Raw genomic sequence first — 17424 nt, 5'->3', positions numbered from 1 at the left:
GAGATGATGTGCATCACAGAGGATGTCACTACTTTTTGGTGATGGGGATTTTCAACAAATTGGCTTTTATTTCTTCTTTTCCTCAGTGCTAAAACTTGTTGCTGTTTGCCTCTAACCATGGGGATGAGAAGCTTAACAGACCACACTGGCTTGATTTTCCACTCTTCATGTGCTGACACGTCTCTGCCTCCTAAGCCCATGTTTACCATCCAGTTGATCTAAATCCCCATTGAATCTGTTTCTGGTTTCCCGCCATGCTGGTCAGCTGAAGTCATTTTGCAGAAGTCCACTTCCTGAATGGTTATTAAATCAATGGATATTGTGAATTTGTTCATGAGCCACACTCAGGCCTTTCCCTCCCTCCTGCATGCACCGTCCCACTTCTCCATTCACAGCTCTCAGCCAGTGTTCTCAACCTTGCCCTCCCACAACCCACAGAAGTTCACACTTGTATGAGCACGCTGTTTGAAAAATCAGATGAAGAGCTTTAGCATACTTGGTCCTCACTGTAGCCATAATAACATAGACGACAGAGCTGATGGTTCATTCATCTCTATTCGTAAAGGAGATTAAGAAAATCCCAAGAAGTTTTATGTTGATCCTAGTCAGAGTACCAGCAAAGTCAAATATGAAATGCAAAATTGCAGAGCTCTCCTACCAAGAATATCTGTATCAAAACTTGTTTGCAAAACACTGTCCTAAATAATTTCCTCCATTCACACTTTGACATTTTGTTTTGATGTCTTGCTATGACATTTAAGTATCATAGAACTGTAGGTCTCTTCTCTGGTCTCCAGTGAGAAGGACACATTCCTAATAATGATGTATCTGTAGATGACTAAAAAAGAAAAAAGAAGATCAGGATTAAAGTTCTGGGTTAAAGGTATGACTTCCTACCTCAAATATCCAGATTACAAGTAAATTTGAATTTACATTAAACGGAAATCCCTCACAGATTTCCCCTCTACTTTTGTGGTTTGGTAATCTCAGATGAAGACAATTTAACAACCAAGAATAACCTTTAGAGTCATATTCTCCTCCTCACTAATATTCTTGAACAAATGGCACACTAAAAGATCAAAAGGAAGGGATGGTTATAGTGAAAAGCTACATCTGGGTCAGCTCTAACTCTCTTAGTCAAGGTGACTTTGGATTCGCTCCTTAATGCCCATGGATTGCTCACATAGGACTCTGTAGAGTGTTGTTTCTACTTCCTCACTTTAAACTCTAGGCAGACCAAGCTATCAACCCTGCCCAGGTTTCTTTGGATTGCACATAAAAGACACACACATTAAGATACTTTTGATGAGATGGCTCAGTGGCCAGGTTCTTCTAAGTCTCCTCCAAATAGGATGCCCTCCTTTTTACTCCCAGCTCAGCACCTCTAAATCTGCCCTCAGCGCAGTTGCTCAGGTGCCTTTAGTCATAGCTCAGCTCCCCAAATCAGCTTATTGTGTTTCTAACCTCCTGCCTGCTACACCAAGCCCAGTCTGGGAGGCCACCAATTGCCACTCAGCCCTAGATCTCAAATGGCTGGTAGTTTTACTCCCTCTGAAGTATTAAATCCTTTCTCCTCCCTTGTGTCTCCTAGCCTGCCTGGAGGAAAACTAGAAGACCTGCCTATGCCACCCAGCTGGTTGGCCAACAGCATCTTTATTGAACTATCAAGAATCAGTGTTCACAGGAAGATTCCTGATCTAAGCATCAAAACCACACCCTACGGGACTCAACGCCTGTCTCTGGTTTAAAGTGGGAGATAGAGTAGTTAGAATTGGATAATTGAAATTCAAATAATAATGATATATATGTTACTAATTATGCCTTGATAAAAGGCTGCTAGAGAGTGGAAATGGGTAACATTTAAGGCAAAAGGGAAAAAGCCCTAATGCAGCAAACACAGTGGACCTGCCAGAAATGCTGGGGTCTTTCTGTGCATCTGAATTTGTACTTGACCTTTTTCCGACCACTTCTTGACCACTCCATGCACCCTAAGAAGAATAGAACAAAAAGAAAAACAAAACGAAATAAAACAAAATAAAATAAAAAACAACCAAAACGAAACAGAAAGCAAAAGAAAAAAAAAAAAAAACCCTTGCTAAAACAGGAGGACTGAGGGAAGATTGCTTGAGGTCTTCATTGTTAACTACAACTAAAAGCTACCAATGGCTTTCAATGCAAAAATTATTTATTATTTTACTTGAAGCTTCTGTCTGGGTCAAAGAAACAGGGTTTGGAGGCAGCACCACCAGGAAACTGGAACAAATAATACTATAGAGCTCACCACTGATTATTACCGTGGTGACTGAGGGCACAGCAAGAGAATACTGGTGTGAGACAATGGGTCTTTTGGTGTTCTAGATGCTTGCAATATAATATCTATGACTCTGAAATGAGTTAGAGCCATCCTGAAATCATGACTAAATGGACTCTTCCATTTCTTTGGAGCACAAGATCTGTCATCCAATTGACTGACTATGATTAGTACTTGGGACCTGGCCTCTGTACTAAGGCTAAGGCTTCTGATGGAAAATCCTTCACCAAAACAGTGAATGGGCCATGGTGGTGCCAGCCAACAGCCATGCCCTGTGTCCACCCTGCAGCCTCCAGAAGAGGTCTGAAGAGGTCAAAGTTACCAACATTTTATTTGTGGCTTTGACTTGTCACTTTTTATTTTAAATAAAGTTCGATTTCTGTCATAATTCCTTCTAATTTTTTCCTCACATGAAACTTCACTTGTGACCTCAAATTCTATTAATGAAGTGTTACTTTTCTCTGGAATAGGCTAAGGTTTGTATTTTCCTTTTATACCTTACTGTGATGGCTAATTGTAGCTGTCTAAATGGTGCATTCTTGAGCAATGGACGCCATCAGAATGGCTGGCAGTCATGTGTCTTTGGCATTTTCTTGATGGCAGTTGATGTATTTGATTTAGCCCACTGTGGGTGGTACCAGCCCTAGTAAGGGGAGGAGAGGTCATAGAGAAAGGTAGCTGAGCAGATGAGTAAGCAGAGTTCCTCTCTGTTGTCAAGCTGCTGCCTTCTGTTCTTATCTCGTATTCCATTAATGATGAACTGTAACTTATGGGGTGAATAAAACCTTCACTTTCCCACATTGGCATTTTTATGTTTCCTATAACAATAGGAAACTAACTTGAACAATCGGAATTTTCTTGAGATCTGCTCTGATAGTCCCTCCTCCTGCAGGTTTTAAAATCAATACACACAGTTCCTGGACACTCTAATCTGTTGAAATACTTGCTCTGCCAACCACATCACACTGCTTAGGTAACTATCACATTTTTTTCTCATGACAATTTTTCCTTCCTCTTTTTTTTCTTTAAAATTATCTTTCTAAACATGTTAGCTCTTTGTACTTTAAAAGTTGTCCTTTTTCCCATAGTAGAATATTTATATTCAAATTCATATGTTTCATAAAAGTGGGTGATTTATTGTAGTAAAATTTTCTAATCACTATTTATTGTATTAATTTTATTAATTCATCAAAAACTGACCTTATTATATTATCTACTTATCCATAAAGATATAAAAGCTTTGATTTATTCAAGTCTTTAAGGTCTTTCAGAACATCAGCTGGAAAGTCTTATATGTATTCAGGATGGATCGTGGGTACTTCATATGTCTTCTTACTAATAGTATGCTTTATAAGTAAGCTAATCCACAGTATTTTGTTATATATTTTAAGAGTATTTTGAGTAGAATATTTCCCTGATTTCTTTCCCATGGTTTTTTATTGGTATACAGGAAAGATAAAGAGTTTTGTGTGTTATTTTGCATTCTACTACTTTTATGAATGTATTTTCAGCTTTAAGAAACTTAATTTTTTTAGAGACAAATTGTCTCTATTTAGCATCACCTCTAGCTAATTCATAGTTGCCTTTGCATTTTAAATGTTTTGATCCACATTATTTTATTTTATATTTTCAGATGATTATGAGGGGAATTTTTCCCAGATTTTCTCACGGTATGATTTGGATTGGCATAAAGGAAGGCTAAGAAATTTTGTGTGTTCACATTGTATTGTGCTTTTATGAATGTATTTATCAGTCTTAAGAGACGGTGATACATTTCTAGAGTTTTTAAAATAGTATCACGCCATCTGCGAATGAGAACATTTTGACTTCTTCATTTTCTTTTTTTTTTTGTTTCTTTTTTTTTTTAATTAACTTGAGTATTTCTTATATACATTTCGAGTGTTATTCCCTTTCCCGGTTTCCGGGCAAACATCCCCCTCCCCCCTCCCCTTCCTTATGGGTGTTCCCCTCCCAACCCTCCCCCCGTTGCCGCCCTCCCCCCAACAGTCTAGTTCACTGGGGGTTCAGTCTTAGCAGGACCCAGGGCTTCCCCTTCCACTGGTTCTTCATTTTCCATTTGGGTTACCCAAGTTCACTACCCACCACTGATGCTTATTGTCATTGATTCCACTTTTCCTCTGGGTTTCTCTCTTGTCTCTTTTCATTGTTGCTACTCCCCCCACCCCTTGTCCATCCTTCCCTGCCTCTACCTAGGTCCCTCCATCCTTCTGCCTCCCATGATTATGTTCTTCCCCTTCTAAGTGGGTTCAAGCATCCACAATTTGGCCTTCTGACATGTTACCCTTCATATGATCAATGAATTGTATAGTGGGTCTTCTGAACTTTTGGGCTAACATACATTTGTCACTAAATGCATCCCATGTTATGTCCTTTTCGATCTCTGTTACTTCACTATTTTCCAGTTCCATCCCTTTGCCTACAAAGTTCTCGGTGTATTCATCTTTGATACCCGAGTACTGTTCCTCTGTTTGAATAGAGCGCACTTCTTATACTCATTCCTCAGTTGAGTTGAGGTCTATCGTGGTTGTTCCCAGCATTTGACTAATATAAGTAAGGCTGCCATGAACATATTCATCCACACGTCCTTGTCATATGTGGATCATGTTTGAGTATATGCACTGAAGTGAGTGGTAAAGCTGGGTCTTCAGGTACAGCTATTTGCATTGTTCCCATTATCCTCCACATTGATATCCAGAGTGGTTATACAGCTAGTAATCGCACCAACAATGGAGGAGTGTTCCACTTTCTCTACATCCCACTCTCTCAGATGTAGGGTTGGTAAAACTCTTCTCCGAATCTGTAGCTTGCTGTTTTGTCCTATTGGCAGTGTCCTTTGCTTTAAAGAAAGTTTCAGATTGTTGAGATTTCATACATTTACTGTTGATCTTAGAGCCTGACCCTTTGGTATTGTGTTCTGAAAACTTTGTCCTGTGCATATGTGTTCTAGGAACTTTGCGACACTTTCCCTTCTATTAGCTTCTGCATGTTTGGTTTTATGTGGATTTCCTTGATTCACTTGGACTTCAACTGTGTAGAGAGAGAAATGGATCCATTGGCACTCAACTACATGCAGACCACCAGTTAGGGTAGCATCATTTCTTAAAATGCCTTCTGTTATGTACAAAATCCTCAGTCATTAGGGAAACACAAATCAAAATAACCCTGAGATTCCACCTCACACCAGTCAGAATAGCTAAAATCAAAAACTCAGGTGTCAGCAGATGCTGGTGAGAATGCGGAGAAAGAGGAACACTCCTCCACTGTTGGTAGGATTGCAAACTGGACAACCTCTCTGGAAATCAGTCTGGAGTTTCCTCAAATATTGAACATTGCACGGCCTGAGGACCCAGCTATACCTCTCCTGGGCATATACCCAAAAGATGCTCCAACATACAATGAAGGCACATGCTCCACTATGTTCATAACAGCCACATTCATAACAGCCAAAAGCTGGGAAAAACCCAGATGCCCTTCAACAGAGGAGTGGATACAGAAAATGGGGTACATCTACACAGTGAATACTACTCAGCTATTAAGAACAATGACTTCATGAAAATCTTACGGCAATGGAAGGAACCAGATAATTATCATCCTGAGTGAGGAAACCCAATCACAAGAAAACACACATGGTATGCACTCACTGATAAGTGGACATTAGCCCAAAATCTCAGATTACCCAAGATGCAATCCACAGACCACATGAAGGTGAAGAAGGATGACCAAAGTGTGGAAGCTTCAGTCCCTCTCAGAAGGGGGAACAAAAATACTCACAGGAGGAAGTGTGGAGATGAAGTCTGGAGCAGAGACTGAGGAAAGGCTACCCAGGGACTGCCCTAACTGGGGATCCAGTCTATATACATCCACCAACCTCAGACAATATTGGTGATGCCAAGAAGTGCAAGCTGACAGAAGCCTGATATAGCTGTCTTCTGAAAGGCACTGCCAGAGCATGACAAATACAGAGGCGGATGTTTGGAGTTAACCATTGAACTGAGAACAATGGAGAAGGCAGAGAAAGGATTGAAGGAGCTGAAGGGGTTTGCAACCCCATAACAACAATAATACCAACCAACTACAGCTCCAAGAGACTAAACCACCATTCAAATGGTACACATGGACAGACCCAGGGCTCCAGCAGCATGTGTAGAAAAGGATTGACTTGTTGGGCGTCAATGAGAGAAGAAGCCCTTGGTCCTGCGAAGGCTCTATGCCCCAGTGTAGGAGAATGTCAGGGCAGGGTGGCAGGAAGGGTTGGGTGGGGGGCAGAACACCCTCAGAGAAACAGGGTGAGTGGGATGGGGTAGGGGGATATGGGTGTGAAACAGAGAAAGTCTATAAAATCTGAATGTAACTAAAAACAAATAAAGAATAAAAAATTTAAAAGGGCATAACAAATGCAAAAGGTTGGGGTGCCATTCCATAGTTGTGATGTGTTTCTTCTGTGAGAGCATACTGGTTAACTCACTTCTCTATGACTGTTTTCTTATTTGAAAGTAAATAATGGGATCATCTGTGGAGTGGTTGGAAAGAATAAAAGCATTGCCTAACATGAATAGGTCCCTCCAGAGCATGTGCTTAATATTGTAGGAATAGAACAATTAGCTGGAGAGGGGGGATTAAAAACAAAAACCAAACAAAAAACAAGAACATCAACGATTAACATAAATTTTGAATGCTGGGATTAATGCGTGTGCTGACTTTGATCAGCTTTGTAGCTGCTTCTCATAAACACACACATGTCCTATCACAGTTCTAGCAGTCGCCAGCAGAGAGAGCAGTGAGGTAGTGTGTGCTTCTTCCTTTCCAAGACACCCCAAGGCCTCAGGCCTGCATCCAGTGAGCTGGAAGGAAGAGCAGCCTGGTTGAAACTCCTGCTGCCATGGCAGATTCTGCAGGAACATTTTCCTTTGCCCACAAGGAGCCTGTGTGGAGGGGACCTTTTGGCGGGGTCCTCAAGGACTCTGCATGTCCTATTCTACAGGGAGAAGCCCAGATAGGTCTTTGAGAAAGGTCAGTGAGTTGTTCGGGAAGTCTCTGTGTGGCATAGGGCCTGGTATGGGTGAAAGAATGGCTGCTTCCCTGAGGGCAAAGGATAGACCTTCTAGGGCTATGTCCTCCTACTTTATATTTTCACCTGGTGGCTTATTATTCATATTTTCTTCATGGGATACGACTATGGTCTTGGTGAGCATCTTGTCTCTCTGATTCTCAATCAGTTCTTTGTTGTCACAGAGCTTTTGAGCTTACTCCAGCCCCTGGGACTTATTCATACCTCCAAATTTCTCTGACTCTTGGCATTCCTAATATTTGTGGCATACTGAGTGACAAAAGCAATGAATTAGCCTGGTGCCCAGTGCATATGGATCTGAGGGTGTATAGATATCATAAGCCTCTAGGATACACTCTAGGAAAGCAGCAGTGTGCTCTTAGGTCCCCTGTGTGACCTCACTTAACTTTGCCTGCTTTGTGGGCTTCTTCTATTCTGCTGCTCTCAGAAATGGAAACTCCTGGAATAGATGTATAGTGTCCCATTACCTTTGTCATTGTTAGGATATTAGTGGGGGTAAGTTTGATTGAAATATACTCTCAAGAACATTATCCAAACCAGTGCGTCTTGTGTACCATCTATATGAAGTACCAAGTTCACAGACAGTTCTGCATGAACTTCCCAAAGCCAGCAAATTGGAGCATGAAGAAAGCCCAAGGCATCCATTACCAGCATCCTTAGCACCTGCCCCAGGATGGGTAAATTGGCTTTGGTGGAAGAAGGGATCTACTGTGATAGCTGGCCCTCATACACCCAGAGAAGAATATACTAGGAGAGTTGGGGAAGGATTGTGGGAGAGATTAACTGGGTGACAGGGGGCAGTGAGCAGCATGCAATGTGAATAAGTAAAATATGTATAAATAAAGTTCTTTAACAAAATGGGACACAGTGTATTGTTGTACTAACTCTACTATGTTTACACTAGTGAACACTTTAACAACTAGAGAGACTAGACATGATAAAGTAGGATGCCTTTGTCATTTACAAATACTATTTACACAGCAAAGATAAATGAAATGGAGGACTTGCAGCCTAAAGATTGGTTGTTTCCAGCACATCTATGTGACCCTCCTTCCCTTTATCAGGACTCTGGAGGCCTCTGTTCATCCAGGTCTCACAGATCACCCAAAAGGCTGTCCTTACCAGCTCTGGTCAAGTGCCCTTGTGCTCTTGGCAGACCTCTGCTCAGGCTGCAGAGGCACTGAAGGGCCAGCCTTCTCCTTGCAGGGGTAGCCATTATGTCAGCCATTCCAGACTCTCTGCTACCCAACTGGAGACTTCTGCAGAGGCCTGTCGATCTCAAAAACAGGAGCTTGGGTAATCCAAAACCCTAGGATGCCATCCTGCACTCATGATGTGTTGATTACCTGAGACCATACACGTTAACTCTCTTCTTCATGCCTGTTTTTCTTATTTGAAAGTAAATAATGTGATCATGTGTGGTGTGGGTGGTAAGAGTAAAATCTTTAACATGAAGGATAGGGCCATGAAGAGTGTGGGTAACATTCTAGGTACAGAGCAAATAGAGGGAATTACCAAAGAAAACAATGGGAATTCTAACAAAAATTGCAAAAAAAGAAGAGAAAAAAACCCTTATGGGTGCTGGGATTAAAGGCATGTATCAACTCTGACCAGCATTGTAGGTATTTCCAATAAAATATTTAAAAAACCAAACAACCCTATTATTCTTTTAGCAATTGCAGCAGAGAAGACTGTGAGAGATCGTGTGCTGCTGCCGCCATGCCATGATCCTGTAACAACAACTGCCTTGGTGATAGGAGCCTGTATGCCGCAGGCCTCTTGGTGGGCCTGTCATCTCAAAAAAAGATGCTTCAGTCATCTAAAAGATTGGACTCCAGTATACTTCAGGCCAGGAAAGAAGACAGCCACCATGAGTAAAAGAACAAGGAAAAATTACATTGGAAAAATATGTGCCTTATTTGGAAGAAATGACCCTAAACTTCTGAGGCGTCCATCATCTCCACACCTCTGTTTTGAGCTTTGTATAGTGATGTTGTCCAACTCCAGGTGGGAGTCAGAGGCAAAGCCCTTCCCAGAAAAGACAGACGTGTTTTAGACTCTTATGACTGTGAGGTTAGGAGGCGTCATAGCACAGATTGAGCGCACCTAGGATAAGAACACAGAAGCCACACATGACAATGCCAAATGGACTTTCCCCTGAACTTATGGACCCACTAAAATTGAGGTTTAACCTGACCTCAGGCCCTTCAACTCCCTGCCCATCCTGCTGATTCTTATGTTTGCTAGGAGTAAAGTATCAAGGGGCAACCCCCGATATCCTCGTGCCTGGACTTGGAAATGAAGGAAGACAGATATTGGAGAAGTGATGGCTATCGGGCTACAATGTAGGAACACGCAGTCCAGATTGACCTTTACTCACTGATGACCAATTTAATTGTCTGGCTATATTTGAGAAAGGGATGATGTCCTACTTAATATGTAAAAGAATGGACAGAAATTTATGATTTTATATTTGCCCTGTAGTTGATCCCCTATATTCACAAGAAAAGGGAGTTTTTATTGCAAAAAGGAGGATTATCAACCATTGACTTTGTGAAATACATGGACGTTTATGTGGAAATAGTGCCGGCTATTAAGGAATGCACAGTAAGCAAATATTATTCAGGTTTTATAAAATTAAAAGTATAGGAGAAATATATTGGCCTCTAGGACAGGAAAACCTTGGGAATTGGACTGTGTATATGTGCATTGTCTCAGGTGTAGATTTATTATTGAGAGAAATCTCCCTCATTTATGGTCCCTAGGGATTTGGGTGTTAACAAAAATCTCTTCTCCAATTCAGGGTTGTAACCAACTCTCCCCATCTAGAGCATTGATGACATCCAATGAAGCTGAGAGAAATATCTAACTTTGGAGGAGAAGTTGCCAAAGGATATTCCCTGGGTCACAGGAGAGGCTGCAGGAAAGGGTCCCATAGAAATCGGTTGCTTTTGGGAGAGCTGGGTAGCAGGGAGGCCATAAAACTTCCCAGTGACATCAGTAATATGTTATTAGTAATGTCTTCCTTGGACAATCTCTTGTATCTAAGAGAGCACTAGAATCTTCTGTGATGTCACAGTGTTGTGGTGACACCAACTGCCTGTGGAATTCCTTCAGTACCTTTTGGGTTCACAAACAGGCATGTTTCACCAGCTGCTCAAGCTCATTCAGAAGGAGAGGGGAGACCAAGGAGAGACCAGACCGAGGCAGAAGAAAGCTGGCCTTCTGTCTTGTAAGTACAGAAGAATGAAATCGTTCTGGGGAAGGTACAGTGAGTACTGGGTAGAGTCGGGGAACTTCCTCCAGGAGGCAGGTTTGAGCTGAGCCTTTCAGGAGTTGGCCTTACAGGCAGGAGCCTTGGAATTTGTCAATTGCAGACCAAGAGTCAAGAGTCCTGATGATTAATTTGACAGAGAGCCAGGAATTGGCAGGCCTGCAGCTTCTTTTCTATGAGCTTTTTAATTTCTACTGCCAAGGAATGCCAGGAGGAAGCCTTATGAGGATAACAATGTGCCCGTTCATGGTTGGGTGCTGAAGCACTTCATCCTCTAGATTCCTGTAGGTTACTAAGTCTGTGATGACAACAACAAGGAAGGATGAACCCTCTAGTCATGAATTGAGGTCGCAGACACTTTAAGCTTGAGCACACGATTAGGATTTGATGGTGCTGTGAACTCCAGGATTTACCTGCTCCACGTCTGATATCTGCTGACAATGTCCCAAATCTTTATGTCTGAGGTAGAGTCTATCTTTCAGTATGAGGGATCCTTTAATAGTGAGTGAGGCTTATGTATGGCAATGGAGGTTGGGAAGAGGGAAATAGCTTAAGAGTCCACATTAGAGGTAGCTTTTCTTCTCTTTCAGGGATTCAACAAGTCTCCATCCTTTCCTCTTCCTCAACCTCCATTTTGAGATTCAGAATGGTCTTTTCTACCCATGGGCTATCCAATATGTACATTCACTTGTGTTTATCTACCTACAGGGTTTATTCGGAAGGCATCATCAGAAAATTTCATCAGTAACCATGAAAAGCGTATAAAGAAATTGGAGGAACTAAAATCTGAAATCCAGAAGTGTAAATTCGAGCGGGATGAACTTTCTCAAATCCTGGACCTTTATGTCAGGATGGTTTGAACTACAGGTAGTCATTATGCCCTGTAACCTACTGACTGTCTTGTGCTCTCTCTGCTAAGCCAAGATTTCCTCACATCCAGAAAGTGTTTCACCTTTCATCCTGGACTTTAAGGAGCCTTGGCAGGTGCTGGCCTGTGAGAGAAGCTAGGTGCTGTGTGTTTAGGGTCAACCTCTCTTGTACTTGACCCTGAGCTCCTTGGAGTTGGATTGGATTTTTTTTCAACAGCTGGAAGGACCTGGTCACACTTGCTGCATCTAAGTGTGTGAATGAAATGCCTGAATGTCATCACTCTTACTCTGATTTTGGTCGTTATACACTGATTCTATGGCACCTCCACGATAAAGTTGGCATTCTAATTATGTTTGTATATGGGTTGGTATGTATGGATGGATGTGAAAGTATTTGTGTGTGTTTTGCTCAGGATCAGGGAATCTGGGACCTTTGATTGGGTCTGAGGATTTGTTTGATGAACAGTTTGCAGGTCATGATAGTGATGAGTCCGTGAGGCCGTCATTGATCAACAGAGCACTTTGCTCCTTCTGTTTACCTTGCTGGCAAATAGGACTCTCCTGAGGGGAGGAGGTGTTATGAATCCTCTTCCCTGTAAAAAGTAGTTTCGGCCTCTGGGAGTCATGTAACAAGGATTGAGAATCCCTGCATTCAAAACAAGAGAAATGTCATCACATCTTTCTGTTGGACCCAAGGCTATGGCACAGACTGGAGGAAACATCTTATACTTCTTACACAACTATTCAATTCCTTCATGCTTACCTGGCCAGCTCTTCAAGGTCAGCTCCCTCCATTTGGTCCCCTAGCTCTGCTGTCCAAAGGCCAGGATAATTAGTTTAACCAGCACCATTGGAAGGAGCAAGTTTGTGGTATATACTGGGCTTAGGTAGTCCAGAGAACAGTCTGAGTTCATTTATTTATTTATTTATTTATTATTCATTTTCCTGCTTTGAACTTTATTTTCTTTTTTGTAATTATCCAAGGATGGTTTACTGTGACCTAGAAAAGGTCACTGTGGGAATAAATTCTTGGCACTTGTTATTCCCAAACATGCAGCTCTCAGACTTTCCCCCTCCTATACAGAGGGTCTTTGTAGGACCGTATCTCACCAGCCTTTTAAGGAGCCCTTATTTCAAAACAAATGCATGCTGATTTAGAGAGCAATATTTTCTATGGGAGAGTGATGGTTTGAGTCTCCCTGTTGTGTTTTTGCTGTGGTCTTTGAGTTTTCCACTTTCTTCCCTAGCCCGCATTCCTTGAATTTGAATTTTTATTGGCTATTTTTTATTTACACTTCACCTAATTCTGAAATCAAGAGTTCAGACAGTTATTTGTTCCTTCGGTCATTTTCTAACACAGGCTGAATGTTGAATTGCCAATGCTTAAATCCCAACATGAGATGAGAACGATGGATATGCCTAAGATGACCAACTGGATAAGTGATGCCATGGAGAAGTACAAGGAGCTCATACAAGAGAACAATTCCTACCGGTGAGTCACTGACAGAAAGGAGACCCCAGCAAGCACTAGGCAGGGAATACTTCTGTCCAGCTATGACTTTGAAAAAAGATCTGTGATCCATGAGAAACACATGGGAAGATTGTATAGCTGCTGGGTCTTCTATCAGCCCTCAGAGGGGATTGGCCCTCTACCTGCCAATGGTTTTAGAATACCATGAACACATAAGCACCCATATGCACCATTTCCTCTGCTTTGATGTGCATATACCCTCTAATGTCAGGATTTTCTGAAGTACTTTGATTCCCGTGGAGTGCGGCCTCGGGATTTGACCTGCCTCTAATTGGTGCTAACATGCAAACTGTGGCTGTAGTCTGGAGATGCCTGGGGATGGGGCCCTTGAAGGGATGATTGTACTTGCAGGAGTGGCAGGCAAATAGAAACTGCCTGGGATTTACCATTATTTGTTTTTGATTCAGCATCAGAAACTTCCACCTCCTGAATGAATGCAATGAATTGAAGAAGAATGTAAGGATTTTGATGAATGAGAACAGAAAACTGCTGGTGGAGCAGACTGAACTGCAAGCATCCTGTGAGGAGGGAAAGAGGTTCTGTGAGGAGGCCAGCAAGACCATGTACACCGCAGATATTGAATCCTTGTGTCCTGTTACTTTTGAGTAAATCGAATGTATCCTTGTGAATCAAACAGTGATCTCGAACTCGTCACTCTTAAGAACCTTCTTTATTGAGGTGTGACGTAACCATCTGAAATCCCACAGCTCTCAGGCAGAGATGGATCTCTGCATTCTCACAGGGATTGGGCATCATAATGACTTCCCAGTCAGACTGAGATACAAAGACAATTGTGCTTTCAGTGTAGATTGTGTGTCCAACTCTGAATACCAACTTCATGATGAAAAAATTATCAATGCTGTATCCTTATCAAATATTTAGCCACCGCTAAAATATACTCTTTTGTGGATGAGAGTGTTGAACATATTAATGGAATATTCATAAGATTTTCTGTAGTATCTCCCAGGAAATAAAACAATATTATAGGGAGTATAGAAGCAGTCATGAAACAGAATTGCTTGCTTTTGGTTTCCTTCAAACATGATATCAATTATAACTGCACAGAAGAGATAATAAATTGCAAGAGCTTTCAGGGGATAGGGTTTTTATGGTTGGTTGTTTTCTTGTTCTTCTTGATTAGGATGATGACTTTTGTTCTTGACAATGTACTATGTTCCATTTGGGATTTCAACACAAGCAGACCACATAGTTTACAATTCAGTTTCTAGATTTCTTTAAAAGCTGGACAAAATATCCAGGCAAAGGTGCCCTATGAGTTTTCTCCTTTGTTTTTCCCTCCTTTGGGTGCTTTTGTTTTTGTTTGTTGTTGTCGTTGATTTATTTTATATTTATGAGTGTTTTGCCTTCTGTAGGTCTGTGCATGCTGTTCCCCAAAGGCCAGAAGAGGTCATTGGGTTTCACCTGGAACTTAAGTGACAGAGGATTGTTAGGTGCCCTGAAGGTCTTTTGAGAAACAAATTCTCAAATGATGAGCCATCTCTCCAGCCCCTACCGTGGACGTTTGTCCTTCATCGTGTTCCTTATTTGTGGCCATGGATCATACCTGAACAAAGTGTTTCTTGAGATATGTAGGGACACATTTATGGGGTCTGCATGCTAATTATCTAGACTTCCAGGCATCTATGTGAAGTTTTAAGTTAGGGTTTCACTGCTCTGAACAGATACCATGACTAAGACAAATGTTATAAAGGACAGCATTTAATTGGAGCTGGATTAAAGGTTCGGATCTTCAGTTCTTTATCATCAAGGTGGGAGCCTGGCAGCATCTAAGCAGATATGGTGCCGTAGGAGCTGAGAGTTGTACATCTTCATCTGATGTTTGCTAGCAGAATCCTCAGTTTCAGGCAGCTAGGATGAGGGTCTTAAAGCCCAGAACCACAGCTAAACACCTGACCCAACAAGGAAATACCTACTCCAAAGAGCCGTACCGTATTAGTACCGCTCCCTGGGCCAAGCATATACAAACCTTCACATTCCACTCTGAGGCTTCCAGAGGCTTGTTCAAACATATGAGACGATGGGGGCCACATAGTGGTGTTTCTGAGACTTCCTTTTTCAATTCAATTTATCTGATTTTCTTAATCTAGGTCTCACGCAGAATCTTCAGACAAGTGCAAAAGGTAGCCAGATTCTTTACCATAAAATCTCCCCAAAGAGTCTCTAAGCAAATATTGAAATTCTTCACAGTATGCTTGGGACAGAGTCACACAATTTAAACCACTTTCAGTAACAAAGTCTTCCATATTTGTTCTAGGATAGCCCATTAAGCCCTATTTAAAGCATTTCCACAGCTTTCCAGATCCAAAGTCCCCATGAAAGAGTCAGAGTTGGGGCCAATCTGAGGCCAGTGGGAAAATTCCACCACCAACCTCTGAGCACAGAAGGACCCCTCCCTTCCAGGAGGAGTAGAGCTAGTGTAGTTCCTGCAACAGCTGCAAACCAGACTGTTGAAAAAGCCTCCTGTGACTCCCCATCCGACTCCCTCAGAAGGTCCCAGAACAGCCCACTGACTGCCAGTCTATTTGGAGGTTGCCTCTCCCCCCTGATTGTACCCTGTCTAGTTACCTTTGTACAAATTCTGCCCCAATTATTTGAATTCTACCCTAATTGCAAGTATATAGCTCCCTGGTAGACTCTGCTCAGGGACTTCTCTCTCTGAAATGGGATGACCCCGATATTTTGGAATGACTAAACTCTTGCCTTTACATAGATTTCCTCCTCTGTGAGCGACATTTCAGGAGGTTCAGGTAGTGGTTCAATTTGTACCTCATATTTTGTGTATTGGCCAGTAAACTCACCTCTTGGAGGAGACCCACAGGAGAGTGGTGAATCGGGGAAGTGACAGCTTGAGCGATGTACCACAGTTGTCTACGTCTCCTCTATCTAGCTTCTTTGTGTTCTGCTTTTGGTCAGATTCATATGTGCAAGCTTAAGGAGGGCTCGGACAGCCTCAGTAACAGGACTTTGATCTGGCCAGTGGCTGGAGCAGAAGGCCTGAGTTATCCTGTCCGTGGCATGGACAGGCTGGTCTGTGTACTTCAGCTGCCAAGGAGGGCACTTTGTGTTAGTTGTTCTTTTGTTTTCTGTGTTCTTGGACTTGGACTGACGAAATTTTTTGACATGGGACAGGTTGTTAGGACTAAAGCCCACTTAATGTAACTTAGAGTGGCCTGCGTTTGATGTTAAATGGCCACAGGACCCCCCCCCAAGGTGTCAGCAGTAGAGGATATAGTGTTTCAGAAGTTTTCCCTCCTCCTCCCTGCTAACACTTCTTTGTCAACGGGAACAAAATCTGAGTCCAGCCTAGCAGTTAGCTCCATCCGTGTTGACAGTGTTAGCTTTGGGGCTGGAGAGATGGCTCAGTGGTTAAGAACACTGACTGCTCTTCCAGATGTCCTGAGTTCAATTCTCAGCAGTCATTTGTTGAGTTTCTTTTTCCCTCAGGACCAGCTCCAGGTTTTACATTTCTCACCGGTTTATCCCCTCTTCCCCTCTCCTTCTGCCTAGGGCAGACACAGTGCAGTCTGGCATCCAGGGTCCATGACAGGAGAGGCCCCAAGTGGTCATATGTATCCATTAACAGAGTTTGCAACTGACTCCTGCTCACATCTTTTGTTCAGTAAATGAATATCCTTCTTGCTAAGAGAAATGCATGCTCCCTGTCCGAGTAAATGTGGTCTCTGAGTTTTTAAGATGAAAAAGATTTATTTTATATAAAGAAAGGGGATGCCTCTGGTAGGCTCATGTTGAGGCATCTCTTCCCCTGAGGGACCAGCCACAGGATGGCATAATGTAGAATAAACTGTATTCAGGACATGACACCAACTCCCCCGAAAAGTTCTTACAAGTTCTCTTCACCACAGACATAGGCCAAGAAACTGGCCCTTGGGCCCACAGGGAACCCACCCAGATTGGTTATTTAATGGGTGTAAGGGTTAGGGATCTCCTCCAGATTTGCCACCAGGCTCTGTAAGCAGGTTTAAACAATAATTGGCCAGTGTTTAGATATGATATTAAATAAGAGAAAACAGAGAACTCTAGTACAGGGCGTTCTTCAATTAGTTAGTGCCAAATATTAGATAAAAGTTACAGATACAAGCTAATAAAAGTTGCAAAGATTATAGAAGAGTGCAGATTAGACAAGAAGAATGAATTAGAGCCCCTCTAGCGAACAAAGCCATGGATCCAGGAGAAAAGACTACCATAGAAATGGCCAATGGCTTATTTATCATAGAAACTGGACTCAGTGACAGCAGGATTGCCTGCTTATTATTGTTGCCGCAGCACTGTTGGATAAAGATGCAGATAAGTTAACTTTGCGACTCATCA

General features: G+C 42.2%; 1 protein-coding gene across 1 annotated transcript; it reads left to right on the top strand.

Annotated features, from left to right (window-relative positions):
• Positions 1-10503: 10503 nt before the first annotated feature.
• Positions 10504-14137, top strand: LOC148000741 (uncharacterized). Its single transcript, XM_087587017.1, has 4 exons — positions 10504-10632; positions 11383-11541; positions 12904-13035; positions 13482-14137. The coding sequence occupies exons 3-4, from the start codon at positions 12923-12925 to the stop codon at positions 13681-13683; spliced, it is 315 nt and encodes a 104-aa protein (XP_087443143.1). The 5' UTR covers positions 10504-10632; positions 11383-11541; positions 12904-12922; the 3' UTR covers positions 13684-14137.
• The last annotated feature ends 3287 nt before the right edge of the window (positions 14138-17424 follow it).

This window comes from Rattus norvegicus, chromosome 15 (assembly GCF_021556685.1).
Source record: "Rattus norvegicus strain SHRSP/BbbUtx chromosome 15, alternate assembly SHRSP_T2T, whole genome shotgun sequence".
Lineage (NCBI taxonomy): Eukaryota > Metazoa > Chordata > Mammalia > Rodentia > Muridae > Rattus > Rattus norvegicus.
Note: the sequence above shows the minus strand (reverse complement) of the source record. Positions and strands in the feature narration are given on the sequence as shown.

What these genes read in the sequence shown, in the direction of transcription:
- LOC148000741 (XM_087587017.1), top strand. Translation starts at nt 12,923, where the DNA reads ATGCTTAAATCCCAACATGAGATGAGAACGATGGATATGCCTAAGATG. An exon ending in CAAGAGAACAATTCCTACCG is followed by an intron (nt 13,036 to 13,481) that starts GTGAGTCACTGA and finishes TTTTTGATTCAG; the next exon opens with CATCAGAAACTTCCACCTCC.